General features: G+C 55.1%; 8 protein-coding genes across 8 annotated transcripts; 4 read left to right on the top strand and 4 right to left on the bottom strand.

Annotated features, from left to right (window-relative positions):
• Nucleotides 1–173: 173 nt before the first annotated feature.
• On the bottom strand, nucleotides 174–1,714 carry CkaCkLH20_00136 (dimethyladenosine transferase; the record flags this gene model as incomplete). The annotated part of the gene is made up of 8 exons (XM_038882856.1): nucleotides 174–608; nucleotides 667–838; nucleotides 895–1,019; nucleotides 1,070–1,117; nucleotides 1,193–1,252; nucleotides 1,307–1,444; nucleotides 1,504–1,560; nucleotides 1,613–1,714. The coding sequence occupies 8 exons, from the start codon at nucleotides 1,712–1,714 to the stop codon at nucleotides 174–176; spliced, it is 1,137 nt and encodes a 378-aa protein (XP_038751561.1).
• A 372-nt stretch (nucleotides 1,715–2,086) lies between these two features.
• On the top strand, nucleotides 2,087–4,861 carry CkaCkLH20_00135 (PRP1 splicing factor; the record flags this gene model as incomplete). The annotated part of the gene is made up of 1 exon (XM_038882855.1): nucleotides 2,087–4,861. The coding sequence occupies one exon, from the start codon at nucleotides 2,087–2,089 to the stop codon at nucleotides 4,859–4,861; it is 2,775 nt and encodes a 924-aa protein (XP_038751560.1).
• A 209-nt stretch (nucleotides 4,862–5,070) lies between these two features.
• On the bottom strand, nucleotides 5,071–5,595 carry CkaCkLH20_00134 (uncharacterized protein; the record flags this gene model as incomplete). The annotated part of the gene is made up of 3 exons (XM_038882854.1): nucleotides 5,071–5,238; nucleotides 5,293–5,408; nucleotides 5,484–5,595. The coding sequence occupies 3 exons, from the start codon at nucleotides 5,593–5,595 to the stop codon at nucleotides 5,071–5,073; spliced, it is 396 nt and encodes a 131-aa protein (XP_038751559.1).
• Nucleotides 5,596–7,004: 1,409 nt separating this feature from the next.
• On the top strand, nucleotides 7,005–8,465 carry CkaCkLH20_00133 (meiotically up-regulated 65 protein; the record flags this gene model as incomplete). Its single annotated transcript, XM_038882853.1, has 2 exons — nucleotides 7,005–7,368; nucleotides 7,429–8,465. 2 exons carry the CDS (start codon nucleotides 7,005–7,007, stop codon nucleotides 8,463–8,465), a joined length of 1,401 nt encoding a protein of 466 aa, XP_038751558.1.
• A 321-nt stretch (nucleotides 8,466–8,786) lies between these two features.
• On the top strand, nucleotides 8,787–11,519 carry CkaCkLH20_00132 (pentatricopeptide repeat domain-containing protein; the record flags this gene model as incomplete). Its single annotated transcript, XM_038882852.1, has 1 exon — nucleotides 8,787–11,519. The coding sequence occupies one exon, from the start codon at nucleotides 8,787–8,789 to the stop codon at nucleotides 11,517–11,519; it is 2,733 nt and encodes a 910-aa protein (XP_038751557.1).
• A 751-nt stretch (nucleotides 11,520–12,270) lies between these two features.
• CkaCkLH20_00131 (protein phosphatase 2C) lies at nucleotides 12,271–14,432 on the bottom strand (the record flags this gene model as incomplete). Its single annotated transcript, XM_038882851.1, has 7 exons — nucleotides 12,271–12,650; nucleotides 12,827–13,087; nucleotides 13,148–13,354; nucleotides 13,422–13,506; nucleotides 13,573–13,646; nucleotides 13,767–14,076; nucleotides 14,397–14,432. The coding sequence occupies 7 exons, from the start codon at nucleotides 14,430–14,432 to the stop codon at nucleotides 12,271–12,273; spliced, it is 1,353 nt and encodes a 450-aa protein (XP_038751556.1).
• Nucleotides 14,433–16,762: 2,330 nt separating this feature from the next.
• On the bottom strand, nucleotides 16,763–19,528 carry CkaCkLH20_00130 (transmembrane; the record flags this gene model as incomplete). Its single annotated transcript, XM_038882850.1, has 1 exon — nucleotides 16,763–19,528. The coding sequence occupies one exon, from the start codon at nucleotides 19,526–19,528 to the stop codon at nucleotides 16,763–16,765; it is 2,766 nt and encodes a 921-aa protein (XP_038751555.1).
• Nucleotides 19,529–20,628: 1,100 nt separating this feature from the next.
• CkaCkLH20_00129 (uncharacterized protein) lies at nucleotides 20,629–21,840 on the top strand (the record flags this gene model as incomplete). Its single annotated transcript, XM_038882849.1, has 3 exons — nucleotides 20,629–20,912; nucleotides 21,094–21,264; nucleotides 21,525–21,840. 3 exons carry the CDS (start codon nucleotides 20,629–20,631, stop codon nucleotides 21,838–21,840), a joined length of 771 nt encoding a protein of 256 aa, XP_038751554.1.
• Nucleotides 21,841–21,848: the final 8 nt, after the last annotated feature.

The following is a 21,848-nucleotide window of genomic DNA, read 5'->3' as shown; positions in this document are numbered from 1 at the left end:
GGCGCGACATTTGATTGATCCCGCAACGACCGAGATGGCCACTCTATATTCATACCCTGATATCTCTCCTCTTTTGTTTTGTACGCCGTCAACGCCGGGCCGTGGAAATGCCACCAATAATCAACCATTCCTCTACCATATGTGACAAGAAAATGCCCGAAAACAGACAAGGGTCAGGCGAAGTGAATGCCTTCCGAGTTGAGCGCAGACAGTAGCTTCAAAAAGTCCGTCTCGTCGCACGCGCGCGCGCGCTTGTCCAGCAGCCCCGTGCTCTCCAGCGCGCCCTCGATCTTCTGCCTCACGAGGGCCGCGACCTTTGTCTTCTTGCGCTTGCTCTTGGTCTTCTCGGGGACCTTGGCGGCGGCGCTGGCGTTGAGCTCCTTGAAGAACTCGGGGGTGTCGTCGTCCATGGGCTCGGCGTCGTCGTCGTCGGCCGGCTCGTCGTCCATCTCCATGACATCATCCTCTTCCTCGTCCTCGACAAGGGAGTCGTCGAGGGGGACGTTGTTGAGGGCGGCCCAGGTGCGGTAGTTCTTCTCGAGCATCTGGAGGACCTCCTTCGTGCCGAGCCAGCTTGCGCGCATGGTCCTGTTCTTGCGGTTGAAGCACTGATGTGTGACTTTGTTAGTCGGAGGCCTTGATGGGGAAGAAGGGGATGCCACGAACGATGCGGAGGAGGCCGTCGAACTCTTCAAAGCTGATGGTAGGGCGCTCGGCGCCTTGCTTAGGGACGATGCGGACGACGCAAGAGTCGACCTGCGGTGGCGGCCTGAAGTTGGCCTTTGACACCTTCATTACGTTGGAGCAGGTCGCCCAGAAGTTTGCGTTCACGCTCAACCTGGTTCACTCGTCAGTCAGGCGTGTCTATTGCGGGTGGATGGTGGCAAGATGTACCGGCCGTAGAGCTTGTCGCCTGGCTTTGCTACCAGTCTCTGACCGAACTCGAGCTGGAACATGAGAATCGCTTGGCGCGGGGGCTTCGGCATGGCGAGCATCTTGAAAACCAAGGGAGAAGAAATCTGAGTATGGTTAGACATAAGGAGGCCATATGGAGAGCTTCGTAAAATACCTGGTAAGGTGTGTTGGAGATGAGCACGTCGAAAGGTACCCATTCGACCTGGCGCATTCAGTCAGTATATACGTCTTCCACGCGCCGATACCCATGAGACATGGACACCTGGATTGAACTGACTTTGATGGCATCTCCAAGCATGACATCGAGTTTGCGCTGTTCCGGGGTTCCTTGTACACGCTGCACACGATTCTGTCAGCTCATGGCAACGGTTGCGACTGCGTTCTGCCGAACCTTTGTGACTTCGGCCGCCATGCGAGGGTCGAATTCGATCGCAATGGTCTTCTTCGCCTTTTCCAATATCCTCACAGTCAAGTTACCGGTACCGGGACCGATTTCGAGAACGGTGTCCGTCGGTTTCAGCTCGGCTTTCTACGTGCGCTTTGCTCAGCATTTGTGTTTTCTCTTCGTTGACGGGGCTCGAGACGTACATGGACGATCGCATCCGCGACACCGGGGTTCTTCAGGATATGTTGACCGACATTTGTCTAATACAAATATTAGCCACGGCTCTCAAAGCTCCCGGAGGACTTTCCATACGTTAAACTTGAACACATTGTTCGTCTTGTTAGATTTTGCCGGTCGTGCGTACGGGGTCCCGGACCCGGCAGCGTTGCGCTTCCCAGATTTCGCCTTGCCCATGATGATGTGTGTGTTCGCACGTATTTTCCCAAAGAATAAACGAGGCCAATTCGGGTTGTGAAAGGGTCCAAAGCTGCCTGGGGGTGGCGATCGCGTTTTGGCCTCGAAATCTTCGCGATGTCGAAGTCTGCGGTGAAAGATGGAGGGGCACCATGGGCAGCCTTTTGGAAATTTTAGTGGAACCGACCCCACCACTTACCGTGGCGACAGGGGTGCAGCAGCTTAAAAAAACTTAGGACCACTTCAGCCTTGCGCAACTCGTCCGGCTCTGAGCTGCCTTCACCCCATTTTCCACCAACGAAATCGCAAACTTGTCGCGCGCATCCTCCACCATCCACGCGACAACGACATTCGCAGCGCGCGACCGAAACGATGGCCAGCCGCCGCGACTTCCTCAGCCAGCCGGCTCCCGAGAACTACGTTGCCGGTCTCGGTCGAGGTGCCACGGGCTTCACGACGCGATCGGATCTGGGTCCTGCACGCGAGGGACCCAGCGAGGACCAGATCAAAGAAGCTGTCGCCAAGCGCGCGGCGCAGCTCGGTCTCGGAACCGACGGGAAGAAGGCGGAAGAGAACGATGACGACGATGACCGATTCAAAGACCCCGACAACGAAGTTGGTCTGTTCGCCGGAGGAGTGTACGACAAAGACGACGAGGAGGCCGACAGGATATGGAAGGAGGTCGATGAGAAGATGGCCAAGAGGCGGCAGAAACAACGAGAGGCACGCGAGAAGGCCGAGCAGGAGGAATACGAACGCAAGAACCCCAAGATCCAGCAACAATTTGCCGACCTCAAACGAGCGCTGTCGACCGTCTCAGACGAGGAGTGGGCTAACCTCCCCGAGGTTGGAGATTTGACCGGAAAGAACAGAAGAAGCAAGCAGGCCCTGCGACAGCGATTCTACGCGGTTCCCGATAGTGTGCTTGCGGGAGCAAGCTCAGCTGGAGAGCTCGGTACTACTATCTCAGACGATGGCGCGGCTTCAACCTCGGAATCGGCGGACGGCACGATGACGAACTTTGCCAAGATTGGTGCAGCAAGAGACAAGGTCCTGAAGTCTAGGCTAGAACAGGCGTCCCAGGACGGTACCGACTCCGTCGCTGGCAGCGCGACAAGCATCGATCCTAAGGGCTACATTACCAGTCTGCAGAAGAGCGGCCTTACCGAGGCTCAGGCGCAAGTCGGCGACATCAACCGTGTGCGTGAGCTGTTGACCTCGGTCATCAAGACGAATCCGAACAACGCGCCAGGATGGATCGCCGCAGCGCGACTAGAGGAGCTTGCGGGCAAGACTGTTGCCGCGCGTAGCGTCATTGCGCGTGGTTGTTCCCACTGCCCGAAGAGTGAGGACGTCTGGCTGGAAAACATCCGTCTCAACGAGGGCCGTAACGCCAAGATCATCGCCGCAGACGCTATCAAGAAGAACGACCGGTCAGTGCGACTCTGGGTTGAGGCCATGAGGCTGGAGAACGAACCCAGAGCGAAGAAGAGAGTCATCCGGCTCGCCCTAGACCATATCCCCGAATCCGAGGCCCTCTGGAAAGAAGCGGTCAACCTGGAAGAAGATCCGGAAGATGCGCGGTTGCTGCTTGCCAAGGCAACCGAGCTTATACCCCTTTCCGTTGATCTCTGGTTGGCTTTGGCAAGGTTGGAGAGTCCCGAAAACGCCCAAAAGGTCCTCAACAGGGCACGCAAAGCTGTTCCGACGTCTCACGAGATTTGGATCGCTGCTGCTCGTCTTCAAGAGCAGCTAGGAACGGGTCAGAAGGTGAACGTCATGAAGCGTGCAGTTGCAGTTCTCGTCAAGGAGTCTGCAATGCCGAAGCGCGAGGAGTGGATTGCGGAAGCCGAGAAGTGCGAAGAGGAGGGTGCCATCATCACCTGCGGGAACATCATTCAAGAAACTCTGGGGTACGGCTTGGACGAGGACGACGACCGCAAAGAGACTTGGATGGAGGACGCGAAGAGCAGTATCAACCGTGGCATGTACGAAACGGCACGTGCCATCTACTCCTACGCGTTGCGAGTCTTCGTCAACAGCAAGACGCTGTGGATGGCTGCCGCCGACCTGGAGAGGAATCACGGTTCAAGGGAGTCTCTCGCCCAGGTTCTGGAGAAGGCCGTCGAGGCTTGTCCCAAGAGCGAGGTGCTGTGGATGATGCTGGCCAAGGAGAAGTGGCAAGCCGGCGAGGTCGACAACGCCAGACTTGTGCTCGCCAGAGCTTTCAAGTCGAACCCGGACAACGAAGATATCTGGCTTGCTGCCGTCAAGCTCGAGGCCGAGAACGGGGAGACCGAGCGCGCTCGCAAACTGCTGGAAGAGGCTCGCGAGCAGGCCCCTACGGATCGTGTCTGGATGAAGAGTGTGGTATTCGAAAGAGTACTGGGCAACAGCGAAGCGGCATTGGACCTGGTCCAGCAGGCTCTGCAGTACTTCCCAGCCACAGCCAAGTTGTGGATGTTGAAGGGCCAAATCCATGAAGAACTCGGCAAGATCGGCCAGGCTCGCGAGTCCTACAGCACAGGCGTCAAGGCTGTCTCCAAGTCCGTTCCCCTGTGGCTCCTCTACTCCCGCTTGGAAGAGAACGCCGGTCTCGTTGTGAAGGCCCGTAGTGTTCTCGACCGAGCCCGCCTTGCCGTTCCCAAATCACCTGAATTGTGGTGCGAATCCGTTCGCATCGAGCGCCGGGCGGGCAACATCAACCAAGCCAAGTCGCTCATGGCCAAGGCTCTCCAAGAAGTGCCCAAGAGCGGACTGCTGTGGAGCGAGCAGATTTGGCACCTGGAGCCACGGACCCAGCGGAAACCGCGGTCGTTGGAGGCCATCAAGAAGGTGGACAACGACCCCATCCTATTTGTCGCTGTTGCCCGTATCTTCTGGGGCGAGCGTAAGCTCGAGAAGGCCCAGAACTGGTTCGAGAAAGCCTTGGTGCTGGATAGTGATAATGGTGATACCTGGGCGTGGTATTACAAGTTCCTGCTTCAACACGGCACAGACGAGAAGCGAGCGGATGTCATTAACAAGTGCGTCTTGAATGAGCCTCGCCATGGGGAGTACTGGCAAGCTATTGCCAAACACCCGAAGAACGCTAGAAAGGGTACTGAAGACATTCTGAAGCTCGTGGCGGAGAGCATAGAAAAGTGAGGTTGTGTAAACATAAATGTATCGAGTAATGACCATTAGGCGCGATTGGGGGACACCATCGATTAGAACTTGGGACAGCGAAAATTGAGTCAAAGTATTAGAAATTGATTCACCGTCATGAAACTCCTAACCCTGAGCGAAACGAACCCGATGCCTATGTCACGCATAATCCGACAGACGAACAAAGAAACCCATGATGTTGAATATGCTTATTTGCCGCCGAACCAGCTGGAGATGCCGCTCTTGGCCTTCGCGGTGCCATCCTCGACCTTCTTGTCGAACTGGTCAATCTTCTTCAGCGCCTCAGCCTTCGCGTCCTTAGCGTAGGCCTCAGCATTGCTCTTCGCGGCAGCGAACTGTTTGTCTGCCTCGGCGATCTGCATTAAGGGTCAGAAGGGTTACTCTTCCCTTTACCATCGTCAAGTACTTACAGCAGAATCGACCTTGGCGCCGGTACGGGCACCGGTGTCGCCGAGGCCCTTCTGGGCGTCGGGAGTGCGACCGGGGATGTGAGACTTAATCTCTGCGGAGGCCTTGTGGACGTCACCTATGTCGCAATGGTTAGCACCGCTGGCCTCTATCCGATTCGCGATCGTGTGGAGAGGATTAGGAGTGGGCGTACTCTCGAACTTCTTCTCGGCGGCGTTTGGGTTGCCGCCCGCGCTGTAGAGGTAGTAGCCGACACCACCGGCAGCAGTGAGGCCGAGGAAGAGGGGAGCCTTGGACTTGGACATTGTGTGGACTGGTGTGATGTGTGTTGGTGCGATTTGACCAGGAGCTCGGAGCTGTACTCAAAAAACTCGAATATCTGCGGTTGAGATTGTAGACTGTGATTGATTGATGGAGAGAAGAAGAGAGGGAGCAATGGACGTTACGAGGAAGGATGGCACGATCTATTAGTACTACCAATTCACGGGCCCTACAGGCTGATGCAGTTACCATTGTCTCATTCGCCGTCTAGTATTCGCTGCGCGGTTACATCTTTCCCCCTCCTAGCTCATCACACCAGTGGCAGCTCGTCGCCTGGACAAGGCACAAGTTCAAGCTCTAAAGCTCTGGGAAAGGTGAAGGTGTGAGTGATACATGACGTAGAGCGACATAATGCGGGGAATGAGAGGTAGCTCCTCGAAGCCGGTCCTGGCCGGGGCTCCACTGCTGCCGGGACCACAGTTCGCACGGGCTAGTTTCTTTAGGAGGAACAAACGAGTACTTTCATTCAAACTGAATGTCGGCATACAGGTAAGTATTAGTCATGTACTCTTTCATCGACATCACAGTTGCAGAGCGACCTCCACTGAATCCCAGTCGCATCGAATGCCAAAACCTCCGAGAATCAGCTGTCATTTTCTAGAGTGAACTTCTTGACAGCCCAAGGGTCGCTTCTTCTGGTTGACCCTCGCCGGCAGAGGCGTTGCCTGGCCTGTGGTGGACAGACAGACAGGCAGACAGGCAGACAGGCAGACAGGCTGTTTCCATCGGAGCAAAGACTTGCTGGCTCTCGGCACGCAAGCCCCGGGCAAGGGGGTTCGATGCTCAGTGCAAAAGCTGGGACATTACATCATCGCCGGACCTGAGGACGCGACACCCTTTCCCGCCCTGGCCAAGCTGGAAAGCTCGTGAACCGGCCTGAGCCAGATTCAGCTGGTCTGGAACCTCCAACCAGCAAGCGCCAGCGATATAGCGCCTTGTTGCTCCTGCATCCTACTAACCTTCTTTCAGAGCCACATTTGGCCACTACTTGTCGCTGGTGTTCTAGCCCACGCTAGGTCCGGACGTCGAGGTTTCAATTGACTTCCCTAATTTCTGATCCTCGAGCAACCGGCTCTTCAGCCTCATCATCTGCTTTTGGGCAGTCTCGATCACCTTGCCCGACGATTATCACGCTTTTCATCGATTCAGCATAATGCTTGGATGAATCTGGTCGTCTTTCTCCCTTTGTTCGACACATTCCAGTCCGGCTCCCTACATCAGTACTCATTATCACTGCGAGGACCGTCTCGAACCACGCACGCCTGGCCAGTCTCCTGATTCCCCACACGTCCCGAAAACACGACTTGCATCCATCGAGGTTTGGTTCCTGTAGGGGCCGTACTGAGACGGCAGCCTTTGGACAACCCATTGTGCGAAGTCGGAGTCCGTAGCAATGCCATCGTTCCGAAGCTCTCGCCGGGTAACTGGTTTGAAAGACAGCGACTATGATCACGAGATCAACCTGGTCAACCACGACGATCGCGTAGCTTCGCCGAGTCTCGAAACCCCCCAAGACGGTCCTCGCGCATCGACTGGGTCACGATTGCTTCGCGACGAAGACCAAGAGGAAGGGAACGAATCGAGTCAAGAAACAAGCCGTAATACAAACGGGAATCCAGATGACAATCCCGTTTCTTCCCGGGAAGCAATAGGTCAACAGCCAAGTCGGTTATCCCAAACAAGGGAGAGGCGGAAGATCCCAGTGCTAGAGCCTCAAACCACGGCAGGGACCGGGGCACCCTCAATCGAAGTTGAAGGTATGTCACAATGTCGCGTATGTGGATGAAATAGATACTAACAGTCGCTTGCCCGTTCAGAACCTACGCCGCACGAGCCTCCAATAGCAGTTCGGAATGCCAGCCGCAATGATCGACCAGCAACGGCAGAGAGAGAATCTGCCATCGATGTGCTATGGGAGAACGAGAGAGGCTGCATTTGCTGCAGGGTGGCTCTTTTCTCCGGCAAGGCGCTTGGCAACCTCGACCCATCGCCTTGGACGAACCAGTTTCACAAGACGAGCCCGACAACAACCAAAACAGCCCAGGTTCCCGACCCTACATGGGAGTGGGCGTGGCCTGAATGGAGAGTTCACCGGGAGGAGGGCGTTGCAATGGACGACTTTGGATGGGAGTACTCGTTCATGTTCTCCAAGAAGTTCTCCTGGCACGGTCCAAAGTGGTGGAATTCTTTCGTCCGCAGGAGAGCATGGGTTCGGAAGCGTGTTAAGAAGAAGCCCGAAGACGTCTCGGAAGATCCGCACATGTTGAACTCCGACTACTTCACAGTCACGCCTGCCAATCACAGCCGCTCCTCTAGTGTAGCCGGCAGCCGTCGAGAAAGCATCAGCAAGGCCAGCATGCAAACAAGTATCGCCGAGGAGAAACCAGACATTGAGGACGTTTGGACGCTCATGGCAGTCCTGCGGGCTTCGCGAATCGACCGGGAAAAGATCGAGGCCGTTGAGAATTACCTCGCGCATGCCAAAGACAACCTCGAGCACCTGCAGGATGAAATGCACGATATTATGGGAATTTTTGTGTTTCAGGCCTCGCGGAGGCTGCTACTGAGCCGTTTGACCCAGATCTACGACGAGGCCATCGCCGCCGACGGAAAGGAAGACGAGTCAGGAGAGATGGGGGAGAGAAAGAAACACTTGGCTGCTGCCATCAAGCATGCCGACGAGGAAGTCAAGAGACTATCATACTGGAGCGATGTCAAAGGACTCGCGGAGAATGGCGAAGCGAAACACGCAGTCGAAGAAGGCGAAGGCTGGAACGAGAGCTGGCAAGGCGTTGATCAGAGCGGACCTGCACACGCGAACTCAGGCGCCCTGCCTGTCTCGGTCAACAAGTAATGAGGACGTGAAGAGAGTTATTCGTTCTTGTATACCCGCCTTTACATATATACGCATTACGAGGTAGTCATTTTATTCTGTGGTCTCAACACTCGGCTGAGATTCGGGGAGACATACTGTCCATATGACAGTGTCTGCACTGTACATCTAGAAAATGCGCAGAAGGCAACGCGACTCGACGGCGGGTGGTACCTGCGCTACTGGGTCGGGATCAATCGGCGCGGAGTGGAAATTTCCTCAAGCTGGTATGCGACCTTCCTACTTCTTAACATTTCAGATGCAACTGCGAGCCCAGCATACAACATGCGCCATTCATAGCAAATGTCCCTAGGAATCACGCAACTATGGAAAGCCCGTTCCCACCGCACCGGCGTCTCTGGGATATCTCTGATTCCTAGGGGTCCTCCGAGATGGTCTAGGGCACCCTCAGCTCAGCTGCCGCTGTCCTGCCGATGGATGCACCAAGTCTCTGACGCTGCGGAAATTTCGAACCCTGACAAGACGACCCTCCCTCAAGGAGAAGAAAATACAGATCAGACGAACGATCGAACGAGCCACGATGCTGCAACGAACTCGGCGGACCGACCTGCAGCTGGTGAAGATGCGACCCTTCAACAGGCAAGACGGACCGAAGAAACAGAACAGCCCGAAAGTGTCGATCGTGTTCTCAATGCGTCGTCTACGCGCGAGCCGCCACTGTCTTCGAGCATTTCCGACTCGTCGGTGCCGGCATCAGGCCCCAACGGTTTGGGCTCGGTTTTCAGAAGAACTGGCAAGAGGAGCCCTATTCAGGCAGGATCAGACCGAGACGGTCGGTCGGCTGGCAATCAGAGTCATACCAAACCTCGTGGTAGGCCACATCAGCCAAATGGAGAGCTTGTCGCAAGGCAGCGGAATTCGATTCTCGTTCCGCCGCTTGTGAAATACAATCTTTTCCGCGAGACCATGTCTGGCCTCAACCGACATCACCGGGGTGTGAGAAGGCAGTTGCGCTTGGAGGCCATTCGAGATATCAAGGGCGACCCTCTTCCAAACTGGCGTACCATTTTGGACGTCCTGCGCCGGAAGACCCGACCAGTACGTGGACGTTGGCAGAAACATGGTCGCAAGATTGCTATCTCGACAAAGCTTGCAGAGGTCCTGCTCCACCACCCCGACCACACGATCTGGGATATCAGCGACAGAACACGATGCCACGTCGAGCTCTGTACGATCAAAGAAGGCTCGCCGACAAGACCTCGCCTGTTGTTGTCGGGAGACGACGAGGCCCTGGAGTTCGCGGTCGATGAAGTTACCCAACTGGCCAGGACTCACGGAAGCACAACGAGCATCGAAGGGCAAATGGGCAGTAAGATGTCGCAGAAGGATGTACCGAAAGGAATGTCAGAAACGAATGATGATGGGGGGCAAGTGTGGGACAGTTTCAAACCGTCCCAACGGCCTTCTAACATTCCGCCGTTCATTTCACGAGGCAAATTCGAGCGTCTTCCCGTGCCGGATGAGTGGACTCCTCGGACTTTGGAGAAGTACATTGTGGCTATAAGCAATGCAAAGCTTCTTCCGGGCAGTGCGGCCAGGTTATACGGCTCGGGTGTCGCAGCAAAGAATGCGGCGTTTGGCTTGCTTCTCAAAACCCTCGATGATCCCGCCACGAGCCATGCCCTGACCACTCGGACTTTCAAAGTGGCTCTACAGGCTATCGAAAACCACGGTCACTCATACCGACATTATGCCCGCGATCTATTCGACATCATGCTCAAACGAAAGGTTCCGCTAGACACCGGTGTCTTCAATATATTATTATCGGGAACAGACATCGTGAAGGACCTGGGCAATTTCGACAACGTATTATCGATGATGATTTTCCACAACTGTATGCCTGATATCAGGACTTGGGTCCTCGTACTCCAGATGGTGGAGGACGTGACTATCCGGCGGCACACCATCAAGCTCATGTACCTGTCTGGCCTTCTCACCGATCCGGATGCCGGGAAGCGAGTGGCTAGAGCGCTCATCGTCTTCGACGTTCGCGCACGTCAGCCAACTTGGACAGGACTGGCAGACTTTCTCCGCACTGAAGAAGCCGTATACGGCAAGAGATGGATGTCCTTGTCCAACATGAATAAACTACTCAAAGAACTCGGGAGACTGGGTCACCTCCAGGATGCATGCCAGCTTCTCGACACCATGTTCGACAGCTATTCGATCCGCCCTTCGACCTTGTCTATCAAAATCGTCGTGTATCACGCGAGGCTTCACCGAAAGACGGAATGGATCATTGCCGCCTTGCGGGTGGCGCACCGTCATCTCATCCCACTCGACGAAGACATATACCACGAGCTCTTCGCCTTTTCTCAAAGGATGCGAAGATCCAACATGATGGGCCTCGTCTGGCTCGCCGCCTCCGTCACGCATAGTACCTCGTGGCACATGCGGAGGGACGTCTCTAGACTGACTACCTTGCCCGGCGAACCAGGGATCGTGGGAACGGCGCCCCGTGTCAAAAACCCCGGGGGTGCGGCTCCCATCTACACGATCCCGGAATTCGACAAAATGAGGCCCACCGGCCTATTTTCGGAGTCTCGACCACGGAGAGGCGCCGCCATCCAAAGCCTCCTGGCCGACAGGTACGACGAGTGGACCTTGGAGAAGCCGCTCCACGAACTGCTGGAAGCTGCCTGGGACGTCGACAACGAGATTTACAATTCCCACATCAAAATTGTCAAGCAAAGGCAACAACAACAACAAGATGCGGCCGCCGTCGATACTGCCGACGCGGTGCCCCCGGAGAGGGAGCCCATCCCACAAGTCACCACCACGCAGGGCGTCCCCCTCCTCATCAGGCGGAAATGGTATGACGAGAACGGCAAAGGGACTAGGCGGCGTCGGGAACTGGCCGTACCCATTCTGCACGTCACCCCGGGCCCCGTCGAGGCCGTCCAAGAACCCGTCGAGGCCGTCCAAGAAACTCGTCAGGCGGAAGATCAACCGCTAGGCGAACGAGATGAAGATATACATGTACAACAACAATCACAATGTGAAGATAGGCTATAAAATACCCATAGATCCTGTATAAAAGACGAAAAAGTTCTGCTTCCACCTGCTTGCCCTCCCGCGACCAGAGCCCGTTGTTGCTGAACCATCCCGCTCCGCGTGAGAAAGCTGAGGCGTTTCCGCGGCTTCGGGTCCGTGTCATCGGCGGGGAGCTCAATCGCCGCTCGAAGAACCTCGGGATCGACGTCATACTGGCTGTTTTCCAACGACGGGGCCGACGTCTTTTAATTCCTGTGAGTTTTTCAGATCAATGTGTTTTGAACATGCAAGAACCGAGTCTCTACAAAGAGGGCCAAGTCAAAGAGCCCCGCCATCGAGCATTGATATCTCCATTGCGAGGAAAATTTTGGTTCCGGTGACGCTTGGTAAGTGCACCATTCAGCAATACGTTGCGATGATTTATGCAACTGAGTTCATGAAGTCGTGCTATTCAGGTAGGCCACAGCGGCTACTCAGCTACAGCACGTACAGAGGGGGAGTCTCTGCCTCTCTTTTAAAAATTTGCGGCCCTCTCTCCCTGTCGCCGCAACTGGGTCTCCCCCTTCTCACAATTCTGACAAAAAAAGGCCCGGACACCCAACATGATGAAGAAAACAACAGGAAACATTCAGTCGTCCATCCCAGCCAAGCCGTATAAAGTCTCTCTCTCTCTCTCGTGCGGAACCGTGTTATCCGATTCGTTCCAAGCCAGCATGCTCATCCAGACCGTCGTGAATGGGGGTAAAAAGTCGTCGTCGATAGCTTGCTGAGCTCACTTGTCCGTGCCCTCGGCCTTCTGCGGTTCCGTCGACTCAGAGGTTGCGGTGGCCGGCTTTGACTCCTCCTTGGGCTTGTCCGCGCCTGTCTTGCTCTCCTCCTCGGGCTTCTTGGTTGAGTCCTCCGCATCACCATCCTTGCTCGTGGCCGAGGTGGCCTTGGAAACCTGGCTCGCGAGGTCCTTGTCCTCGTCCGCGTTGTCGAACATCTCCGTGTCGTCGGTGTCGGTCAAGACCTCGGTGCCGTCGCCGAGGAAAATGATGCGGCCCTTGTAGCCACCGATGCCGAAGGGCTTGCCCTTGTTCTCCAGGTCCACGTCATAACCGCTGTCGCTATCATCGAAGTTGTGGTGAACTCCAGGGCCACGGAATTCAGCTAGTTGCATGGATCAGCTCTCCTCCTTGGTAAAGAATTGTAGGGCACGAAACGAATGGGTGGCGGAATTGGGGGTAAAATGGTTGTATTAAGGGGGGAGAGAGCGACGATGCAACTCGGTGCGGATGGTGTTGGCGTGTTTCCAACGATTTAGGATGAGGTGGATTCAGTCGTACCGTATTCGGGAGGGGCGCAGGGTCCATCACCGGCAGCAACCCGCTTGGCAATCTCCTCGTACCACTCCTCCTTGGACTTGCCGCGCAGAAGGCCAATAATGACCATGGTCATGTTGTCGCAACCGACGCCACCAGTCTCCGAGTTAGAGGCCAAGCAGTTGTCCATCATGTTCTCGCAGATCTTGTCCAGGTCCTGCTTGGCCGCGATGCCACGTCGAACGAACTCGACGACCGCCTGAGAAGACTGACAGTCCCAGATACCTGCGAAAGAAACATTAGCCCTCTGTTACAAGATGTGTGTGCGCCTGTCTGCATGCTTACCGTCACAAGCAATGACCAGGAACTCGTCATCGTCGGAAATGTCGTGGACCTCGACGTCGGGGAAGGCCGTAACGATCTGCGCCTCGGGGGACAGCTCTGCGCTCTTCTTGAACTCGAAATCGCCAATGGCTCGCGACAAAGCAAGGTTGCCGTTGACACGGCCAAAGTCGACGAATCCACCGGCGGCGGTGATACGCGACTTCTCGGCTGAACAGCACAGTCAGGTCAGCCACAATTCCTGGGGAATCGCAAAAGCGGCGGGGGGAGATGTTACCTTCGAGCTGAGGCTTGTGGTCCTGGGACAAGGGCTTAGCTCGTCCCTTGATACCAAGGACACTTCTCGAATCGCCGGCGTTTGCCTAATTCCAATTGTGGTTGGTAAGTGAAGCCAAAGGATCGCGCGTAAGCGGCGTCAGCAAACTTACGACGTAGATCTTGTTATCAGAGATCAGGCCAACGCAGGCAGTGCAGCCAGAGACCTCCTCCTCGTACTTGGGATCTGAAGCAGTAGCCAAACATTAGCTTATGTGTCCTTGGGGGGTCGCGATGGGTGATTCTGGCCAGGGCCAGAGAGGCAGCCCATGAGTTGGCCGGAAGGGTTGTAGAGGCCAGGAATTACCGTTGAGAATGGCGCGGTCAGTTGCGAGAAAGCCGTCCTTGAGTGCCTGCTCGTAATTTCCCTTTTTGAAGGTCTCCTGCTTTGTGATGATCTCGTGAATGTGCTCGCCAGCAAATAAGGCCACTTTGTCACCGCCATGTCCGTCAAAGACTCCAAAGAAGGAGAGCTTGGAGTCATGCTTCTTGGCTTCGTCGCTTCCGGGGGCAAGGAGGTCGAGGACGGTGGTGTGTGAATCCTCCATGCTTATGCGCCAGCCCTGCATGGCGGACACGCCGTAGAGGAGACGTTCATCTTCGCCCTTGGCCGAGGTCTGTGATTTGGGTTCGGGGGTCAGTGGAGATGTTCACCAGGGTAGGCAGTACGTCATCATGGGTAGAGAAATTGAGAAGGAGACCTCCAAAGCCACGTTTCCATGTCTCCATATCCCCCGCCCGCACAGGATATCACAAGTGAAGAACAGGTCAAGCGGGGGCTGGAGTGGTCCTCGAGGGTGTCCAGGAAGGAAGGAAAAGGATAGTTGCAGCAGGAGACAGATCGCAAAGTCGAGGACAAAGGCAAAACAGCAACAGCAGGAGGAGCTGGGCCTCGGGCGAGCGCAGCAGAGGCAGAGCAGAGGCAGAGCAGACGTACCTTCTCGACAACGGGCTCTGAGAGAGTTTGACCCATGGTGATGGATGCAAATTGTCGGCAGCGTAGCTACCGGGTAGACAGGGATCGGTCGGGGCAAATTGTTGGCGAAGGGAAAATCGAAATGGCGAGTATTCGAAATTTTCAAAGCCGCTCGTGGGTGCGCAAGAAGGCTGAGAAAAAAAAAGAGGCGAGGTGAAGAAGGTGGTGCCGTTGGTGGTGCGGTAGCAAAAGGTTCTAGATCGCGCACAATGGGCAGGAAGCGGGGTATCCGAATCGCAAGGGAAATAGCAGGGGGATAGTCGGCGATCCCCAAGAAGCGTTGAGGTCTAGAGGAAGAGGGAGACGGCGGTCGGAGGGTAAGGTATGGCAACTTTTGGTCGGAAAGGCGAGGTTGCGCGGGAGAGGAAGGTAAGGTGAAGGAGGGAGGGTAGAAAAAAAAAGATCCAACCGAAGTCAATCGTGGCTCGGTGGGTGAGGTTGTGAGCAAGAAGAGTTTTCCCACACGGTTACGGATGGGTGGTGAAGGTCGCGTGTGGTTGTGGTGGCTCGGGGGAGTTGATGTGCGATACGGCAACACTCACTGGAGGTGGTGAGGTGGACAGGCACAGGCCGGGGGGCCAAGTTCCTAGGTACGGTAGGTAAGGTAGCGAGCGCTCTCTTTGCCTCTCCCGCGTCTACCTACCTTAAGCAAATTACCTGCCTTACCTGAGCCACGGAAATACGTACCCAACATCAATCAGCTGGGTCACCTCAGAAATCCGTACCAAGACCCGAGAAGGTAAGGTCACGCTGGAGGACGAGGAGGAGGAGGGAAAACAGAGGCCAGTTGATGGTATCCGTAATCCGTAACCCGTGAAGGTACCTCACGACATATGGGGAATCTGCTTTAGGTGCATTGTACGCTGCAGAGGAGAGGCAAGGTAACGTGCATTGAGGCAAGTTAAACCGTAAACGTGAATACATAATGGAGGCGAATGGTGGACTGAAGACGATGTGGCCTTGCCGCTCGCCGCCTACCTTACCTAGATATCGCCTCCACTGAGGTGCTTGCACCAACAACAAGGAGTCGCCTTCCGCCCGCCTCCCAAAAAGGTCGGCTGACTGACGAGATCCATAGCAAAGCAACAATTGCAGGGAGCCCACTGGGAGACAGTTTACCATCCAGTCAAGTCAGAGAGCTCTGGAGTCAAGCAAATGAGGTGCTTCGAAGTTGAGAAAACTCGTCCACCCGGGCCAGCCAGCGACAGTGAGTGAGTGAGGGGTCCAAGGCTGTCTCTACGTCGAGGTAATCCGAATTATGACTCCCATCAGCCCCAGTCAACACCTGGCAACCGGCAGCCAATGACACATAGGAATGGATGCGCTGGACGCTGGAACGGCGGCAATATTGTAATATCGTCATCCTCGACTTCTCCTCCCGACAAGGTTGAGCGAAATCCGTTGCGAATTCCTGCCCGGTGAGTGAACTCCTGCAGTTGCGTCGTGTCTCAGCTACTTTACCTTTGTCCTTCTACCTAGAACGAAACCGTGTCTACGGTTCATGCTCACCATCAAGAGTCGCTAGAATCCTCTGTCTATAACTTCAGGCCCTCCCTCAATCTCATCTCGAAACCATCCCGTCACTAAAAACAGTCATGACGGCGTCTCGAGCACACAGACGTCCGTCATCGTGTTTACTCACGCTCTACCCACCTGCCATATCGACTGCACGGTGCCCATGCAAGGTCCCCCTCCTGCCCCTCTCTTGGTCCAGCACCAAAAACGAAAAAGTCCCATCTCCTCTTCCCTCCCCTCTTCCACTTTCCCCCTCCTTGTCCCGGGCGAGCTAGGACCTGAAGCAGAGCAACGACGCTGAGGCCCAAGCTCTTTCTTTGCTATCCCGCTTTCGCTTCTGTTGTTCGGTAAACCCGTCCCAACCAGGGCCGTCGACCCCGGAGATGCCTCATATCCCCCCCAACGTCCTAAACCCCGAGAGGCTTGAGAGTGGGGGGTTCACCTCTCGGAGCGACAAGCGGGCGCTAATCGTCTACGCTGTGGCTGAGCATCCGCTCAGTCGGGCCAGTCGGCGCAATCTGCGCTTACTCGCGCCCCACGAGCTGTTCAAGCCCTTGCCTGAATAGCACAGACTCGCTTCCTGGAAAAAGGGGTCCGCGGGGAATCATGCCCAGATTAACTTTTGTGGCATCTTCAATTCGACATTACGGTCCTGGTCTCCCTGTCAAGGACCCCATCTTGCACTAGCTCTACTACCGCCCATTACAGATTCCATCACCAGGAAAAAAACACGGAGCTGTGGTCGCTCGGTGGGTATAACAAATCGCAACGCTTCCAAACGAAGGTACGGGCGTAATGACTGGTTGCCCTTTTCACATGAATACACGGAAGTCCTCGTCGCTGTTGAATCGACTCCGAGGTCCCTTTTTCCCCACAGTTCCCGCCTCCGTCACCCAGTCCGAGTCCGAGTCCACCCCCGGTGAGTATCTGGCGACGCCTTTGCCTTTGCCCAGCACTTCGCTGCTCGCTCGTGAAGACGCGTATCCCAGCCGGTTGCCCTGATCAGCCAAAGACTGCCTACTCCAGCGACCCGTCGATCTTGCGTTGGAACTAGACGACGTCCGCCGCGAGAGCGGTGTCTGCTTGCCGACTCGGCTTTCCCTGGTGTACCTTGGCCCGCTGGAGTCCTTTTTGACGATGCTGAGAGGTCGAGGGGACATCGACGATGTATGTCTCAGGAATGGGGAACTTTGCGTCAGCTCAGCGTACGCGATGCCAAGTGAGTCCCTCGGGATCGTCTGCCAGTTTTCTGTCCCCCTCGTCGATCCCACCGAGTCGGTGTCGCTGTCTAGGTGGTAACGGTTGCGGGATGGAACCACAGAGCGACCTCCGAAGAAAGGGCTGGAGTCTGACTTCCTGCTGATCGGCCGAGCTACCGATCCGGCCCACGAACCTGGTTGGGAGTCTTGTCGCCCAATGACCCTGCCTCTCCCTGATCCAGACAGCGAGCTGCGAAGGCTGCTTTGCGACCTGGTATCGCTGAGCACAGAAAACGTCCTTCTGGGTCTCTGGGCAGGAGAGAAGCGCCTCCCATGTGTAGGGTGAGATCCCAAAGGTGTCGGCTGTTCTGGGATAGACGCGAGGCTGTCGGAATGGGATGCAGCGGACAGTGGCGTGGATCTGTCGAGGACTAATCTGGACGGCTCTCCCCAGGGGCTTGTGTAGGCCATATCAGGCGTTGCCTGAATGCTGCTGACTTCGTCGTGCATGGACGGGATGGCGACATCCAGTGCACTGCGGAACGAATCGTCCCGCTGGCCAAGAAATCCTGGGGACGCAGACAGCACGTCATCTGGGCCATCGTAGGTGCTTGTTGATCCCTGATGTGCATGTTGTGGTTGAAAGCGTGGGCCCCAGGATGAGCCGAAAGAAGGAGATATCGGCAGGCTTCTTTCGCTCCGAGACCTCCTCCAGAGCGAAGAGTTGCGCTGGGAGATGCGGGATCCAGTGATGGTTGAAAGCGCCGAGTTTCGCATTTGCGCAACAGCAGAGGTGATGTATCCTCGGCTGCGTCTGTGGTCTTCCGGTTTCTGCATCTCGGCGAGGGAAGCATTCGATGTGTCTCCGCTGTGTCTCCTTCCGTTCCAGACGAAAGACCCAGGTACAGGCTCCGATATTTCCCTCTTCTTTTGTTCGTGCATGGAGTCGCGCTGCCTTCTCCGCCGACAGCATATGATCAAGATCACGATGATGAATAGGACAAGCAGAGGCAGAAGCACCGCCAAAGCAATCAACCCAGGATTCAGACCTCGCCGTGAATCGTTGCTTGCTGCTGGTTTTGTTGGGCTGGCAGAGGGCGTCGGTTCTGCTGAAGTTGTCGCAACTACCGAGAGAACCTCGAAATCTGCAGCAACGGTTTCCGATTCCCCAGAGCTCTTCGAAGTTGCCTTTACTAAAAACTTGGGCGTCGCAGCAGATGCCGATTCTGGGACCTTCCCTGTTATTTTGAGCCCATCCACATTCACCCAATCTTGTGAGTTGCTGAGATCCAATTCTATGTCCGACGGCACCCACAAATAAGGCTCTATATCGAACGAGAAGTCCTCTCCGGGCGTAACTTCGAACTCAAGTTTTGTACCTCGAAAAATTTGCGTCGTGATCGAAACCGATAATAAAATGTCGAGTGTGTCGGCGTATATGTCGCTAAATGTGAGGGTGGAATTCAATGACTGCGTATCATTAGGGGGCGTGCCTTTAAGCAAAAGTGTAGTGTTGTCGACCGAGAGCCAGCTCGGTATGTTGGAAGTGGTGAGGTTCAGATCAGCCGGTGAGACGGGGCTGCCGTCTAGCTTGATGCTGTCAGCTAATGTTTCGTAAGAGACTTCTTTGCCTCTGGTTGCGTTGATCTTGATGACGGGCGTGTCTGTCGTTAGCCTATGTGCACCGACAACAATAGTGAACACGATAGACACAGCCGAGAATCCCACAATGTCAGATCCAACGAGACTGAAGTCGAATTTCTGAGGCGGCTGGACCAAGGATTCAAAAGGCGGCGTGTTTCCTGAAAACGTGAGGCTGCCCGCGTCGAACTTGATCCATGAGGGCAAAGGGCTGTTATTTGCCGAAGTAGCGTAGTAGTTGATGCCATCTCCAGTATAAGAAAATGTGTCCTTGGCGAAAGAAAAGAAGAATTCGGAAGCGGGATAAGTTACAACGGCAGTTGGCGACGATGTTTCTCCGAATGTCTTTATCTGCTGTGACAGTGGTATCTCGACCTTGGGCGCCGGATTTCGGGTCACCACCAGAGTGGCTGTCATCGTTGTCGAACCAGTGTCATCTGTCGCAACAATGTCGACTGGTACTCCAACCACTTGTCCTGGCGGAACATCGGCGTCCTCGGGGGTCCCAGAGAGCCGTCCAGTACTGGAGTCGATAGAGAGCCATTTTGGTGCATCTCTCAAACTGTAAGAGATTCGTGATTGCGAAGAAAAGGTCTGCGGTGAAAGAGTGTAGGAGAATGGCTCGGATATTCTCGTTGCTGGTGGTAGCTGAGAGTTGAATGGAAAGTAAACGACCGGCACTGCTCCTGCAAGCGCAGCTAGACGCAGGAGCACCCATAGCTTCCCAGATGATGCCATGGTTGATGGTGTGAGTGAAAGGAGCGGCATCTGCGAGCCAAAGGAGCGAACAACAACAACAAATTCAACGAGAGGAAGGCATACCTAACGAGGGTTATCTCAGCAGAAACGGGAAAGGCCCAGGACGATAAACCGCGTAGGATATGCTTGGCGCGAATACCATTACCGTGGCTCCTGCGTTCTGGCGTTGGAAGTCTCCCTTCGCGCCAGTCATCACGCCCTCGCAAAAGAATCGCGGGTGAGGGCGCATCTCGCACACTGCATTTGCCATCCCATGTGGTTTAGCAGGGGCACTTGCCCAGTGGATTGCCCAACGGGGACAAGGACGACCATCGTTTCAGCATCATGTGGGCTGAATTGCCGTACTGGGAGGCTTAGACGAGAAATACTCGAGGTCTGCATTCCAGCGGCGGGTTGAAATGCTGAAAAGGTCGCCGAGAAGGGTTGCATCTCGAAGGTCAGAGGGAGGCGGGATGAGACATGTCCACTCGGGATGTTCGCCTCTATGATGCGTGGAATTCAATACCGCGACTAGCGGATGAGCTGAACACTGCTCGGGACGGCCAATCGATAGTATTGGACACGACATTCATAAAGTTGAGATAGGTCCAGGTAGGGCTTGATCAGAGGAACTTGAGTGAGAGGCAAGGAGACAGTCATGGAGATGGAAAGTAACACTTTCCGTGTATTATGTAAGCCATGGGAAACGACTACCTTCCGTGGGATTTTTCCCACCCGACGTCTCTTTGTTGAGGCTCGAATTGGCTCCTTCAACACGAGATGGAAAGAGCGGTCATGCAGGGACCAAAGTCGGGGCAACCCCGCTTGAGGCAAAACGCACCTCCCCTTATCGGAAAAGTCTAGATTGTCGTCGACCTCAGAAAAAAATAAAAATAAAAAATTGCCATCAAACGCCAGCGATACCGCTCTTTTCTGCCTGTCGCTGTGCAACACCCCAAAAAGCACTCAAAAAGCACTCACTCACCTTGAGAGAAAGAAGCCTTTCCTAGACTGCTCTGCTCTACCGTTTTGCTCTCGAAACAAAACTACACTTATCCACACAGCGCCGGTGCTCACTCAGAGAAACACACAATAGCATTATGAGAATTCTCAACACCCCTCTCATACCAGAGCAGATGGAATCCGCCCAGCGGTCTCCCTCGCCTGAGTTCTCGCCCTTGGCGATCGGCGAAGATCTTACTCCGCTGCCCGCCTACAAAGCCGCACAAACCTCGTCCTTCGACATCGCCGGTCTCCTTTCCACCCCTCTCAAACTCCACGAGGACCTCGCATCCGGATGCGGTGGTCAAACATGGCCTGCAGGCATGGTGCTAACGAAGCACATGCTGCGTTACCGTCGGGAAGCTCTGAAGGGAGCGAGAATGTCGGTCTTCTCTCCCTATCGCACTCGCCAACTTGATCCCCTCCTCTGCGGTTCATGGTACCTGGCACTTCATTGTGGTCGGCCGCATTGTATTTTGCAGCTGTTGACTTCACTGCGTTGACACAAGATATCATGTTGTGGAACAAGGTTGAGCTGACTCGTGGCTTTTCGGAGCAAACAGACTAGAACTGGGTGCCGGCGGCGGACTCGTCGGATTGGCTGTCGCTCTTGGTTGTGACCTGCAGCAAAAGCCTCTGTATCTCACAGACCAAGACGAAATGTTCGAACTCATGGGAAAGAACACCAAACTGAACAACCTCGACGGAACGGTCAAGCCAATGATCCTGAATTGGTATGTAATTTCCAGCTTGGTCGCTCGATCCCACCCGTGCGCATCCTCCCCCAGACCAGCAACCCCGGATCTGGGACAAATCGGTGGTATCCTGCCGGTAGCTGAGAGATAGCGCACGGAAAGTGCCCAAGAGTTATGCAACGGAAAGTCTGGCTTCGTGAAGCCGCTTCTACTTCTGCGCTGCAATGCGGCAGTGCAGGAGTCCAAATCAACTGCATATGCACTCCGGTGGATGAATAGGCGACTGACGAGAGATACAGGGGCGAGCCGCTACCACAAGAAGTCGTTGACTACAAGCCGAACGTCATCCTCGCCGCCGACTGCGTTTATTTTGAGCCTGCCTTCCCGTTGCTGTTGGAGACATTGACCAACCTGCTGACACTGGAACCCGACGCCACGGTTTATTTCTGCTTCAAGAAGAGAAGACGTGCGGACATGCAATTCCTCAAGAAGGCACAGAAGACTTTCCAGGTGAAAGAAATTATCGATGAAGACCGCCCGGTATTTAGCAGGCAAGGCCTGTTCCTGTACACCTTTGAGAGCAAGAAGCCGACGGCCAATGGGGCTCGGCAGTGATTGACATC

The sequence above is a fragment of the Colletotrichum karsti genome (assembly GCF_011947395.1).
Source record: "Colletotrichum karsti strain CkLH20 chromosome Unknown Scaffold1, whole genome shotgun sequence".
Taxonomy (NCBI): Eukaryota; Fungi; Ascomycota; class Sordariomycetes; order Glomerellales; family Glomerellaceae; genus Colletotrichum; species Colletotrichum karsti.
This window is presented reverse-complemented; position numbering and strand designations above follow the sequence as displayed.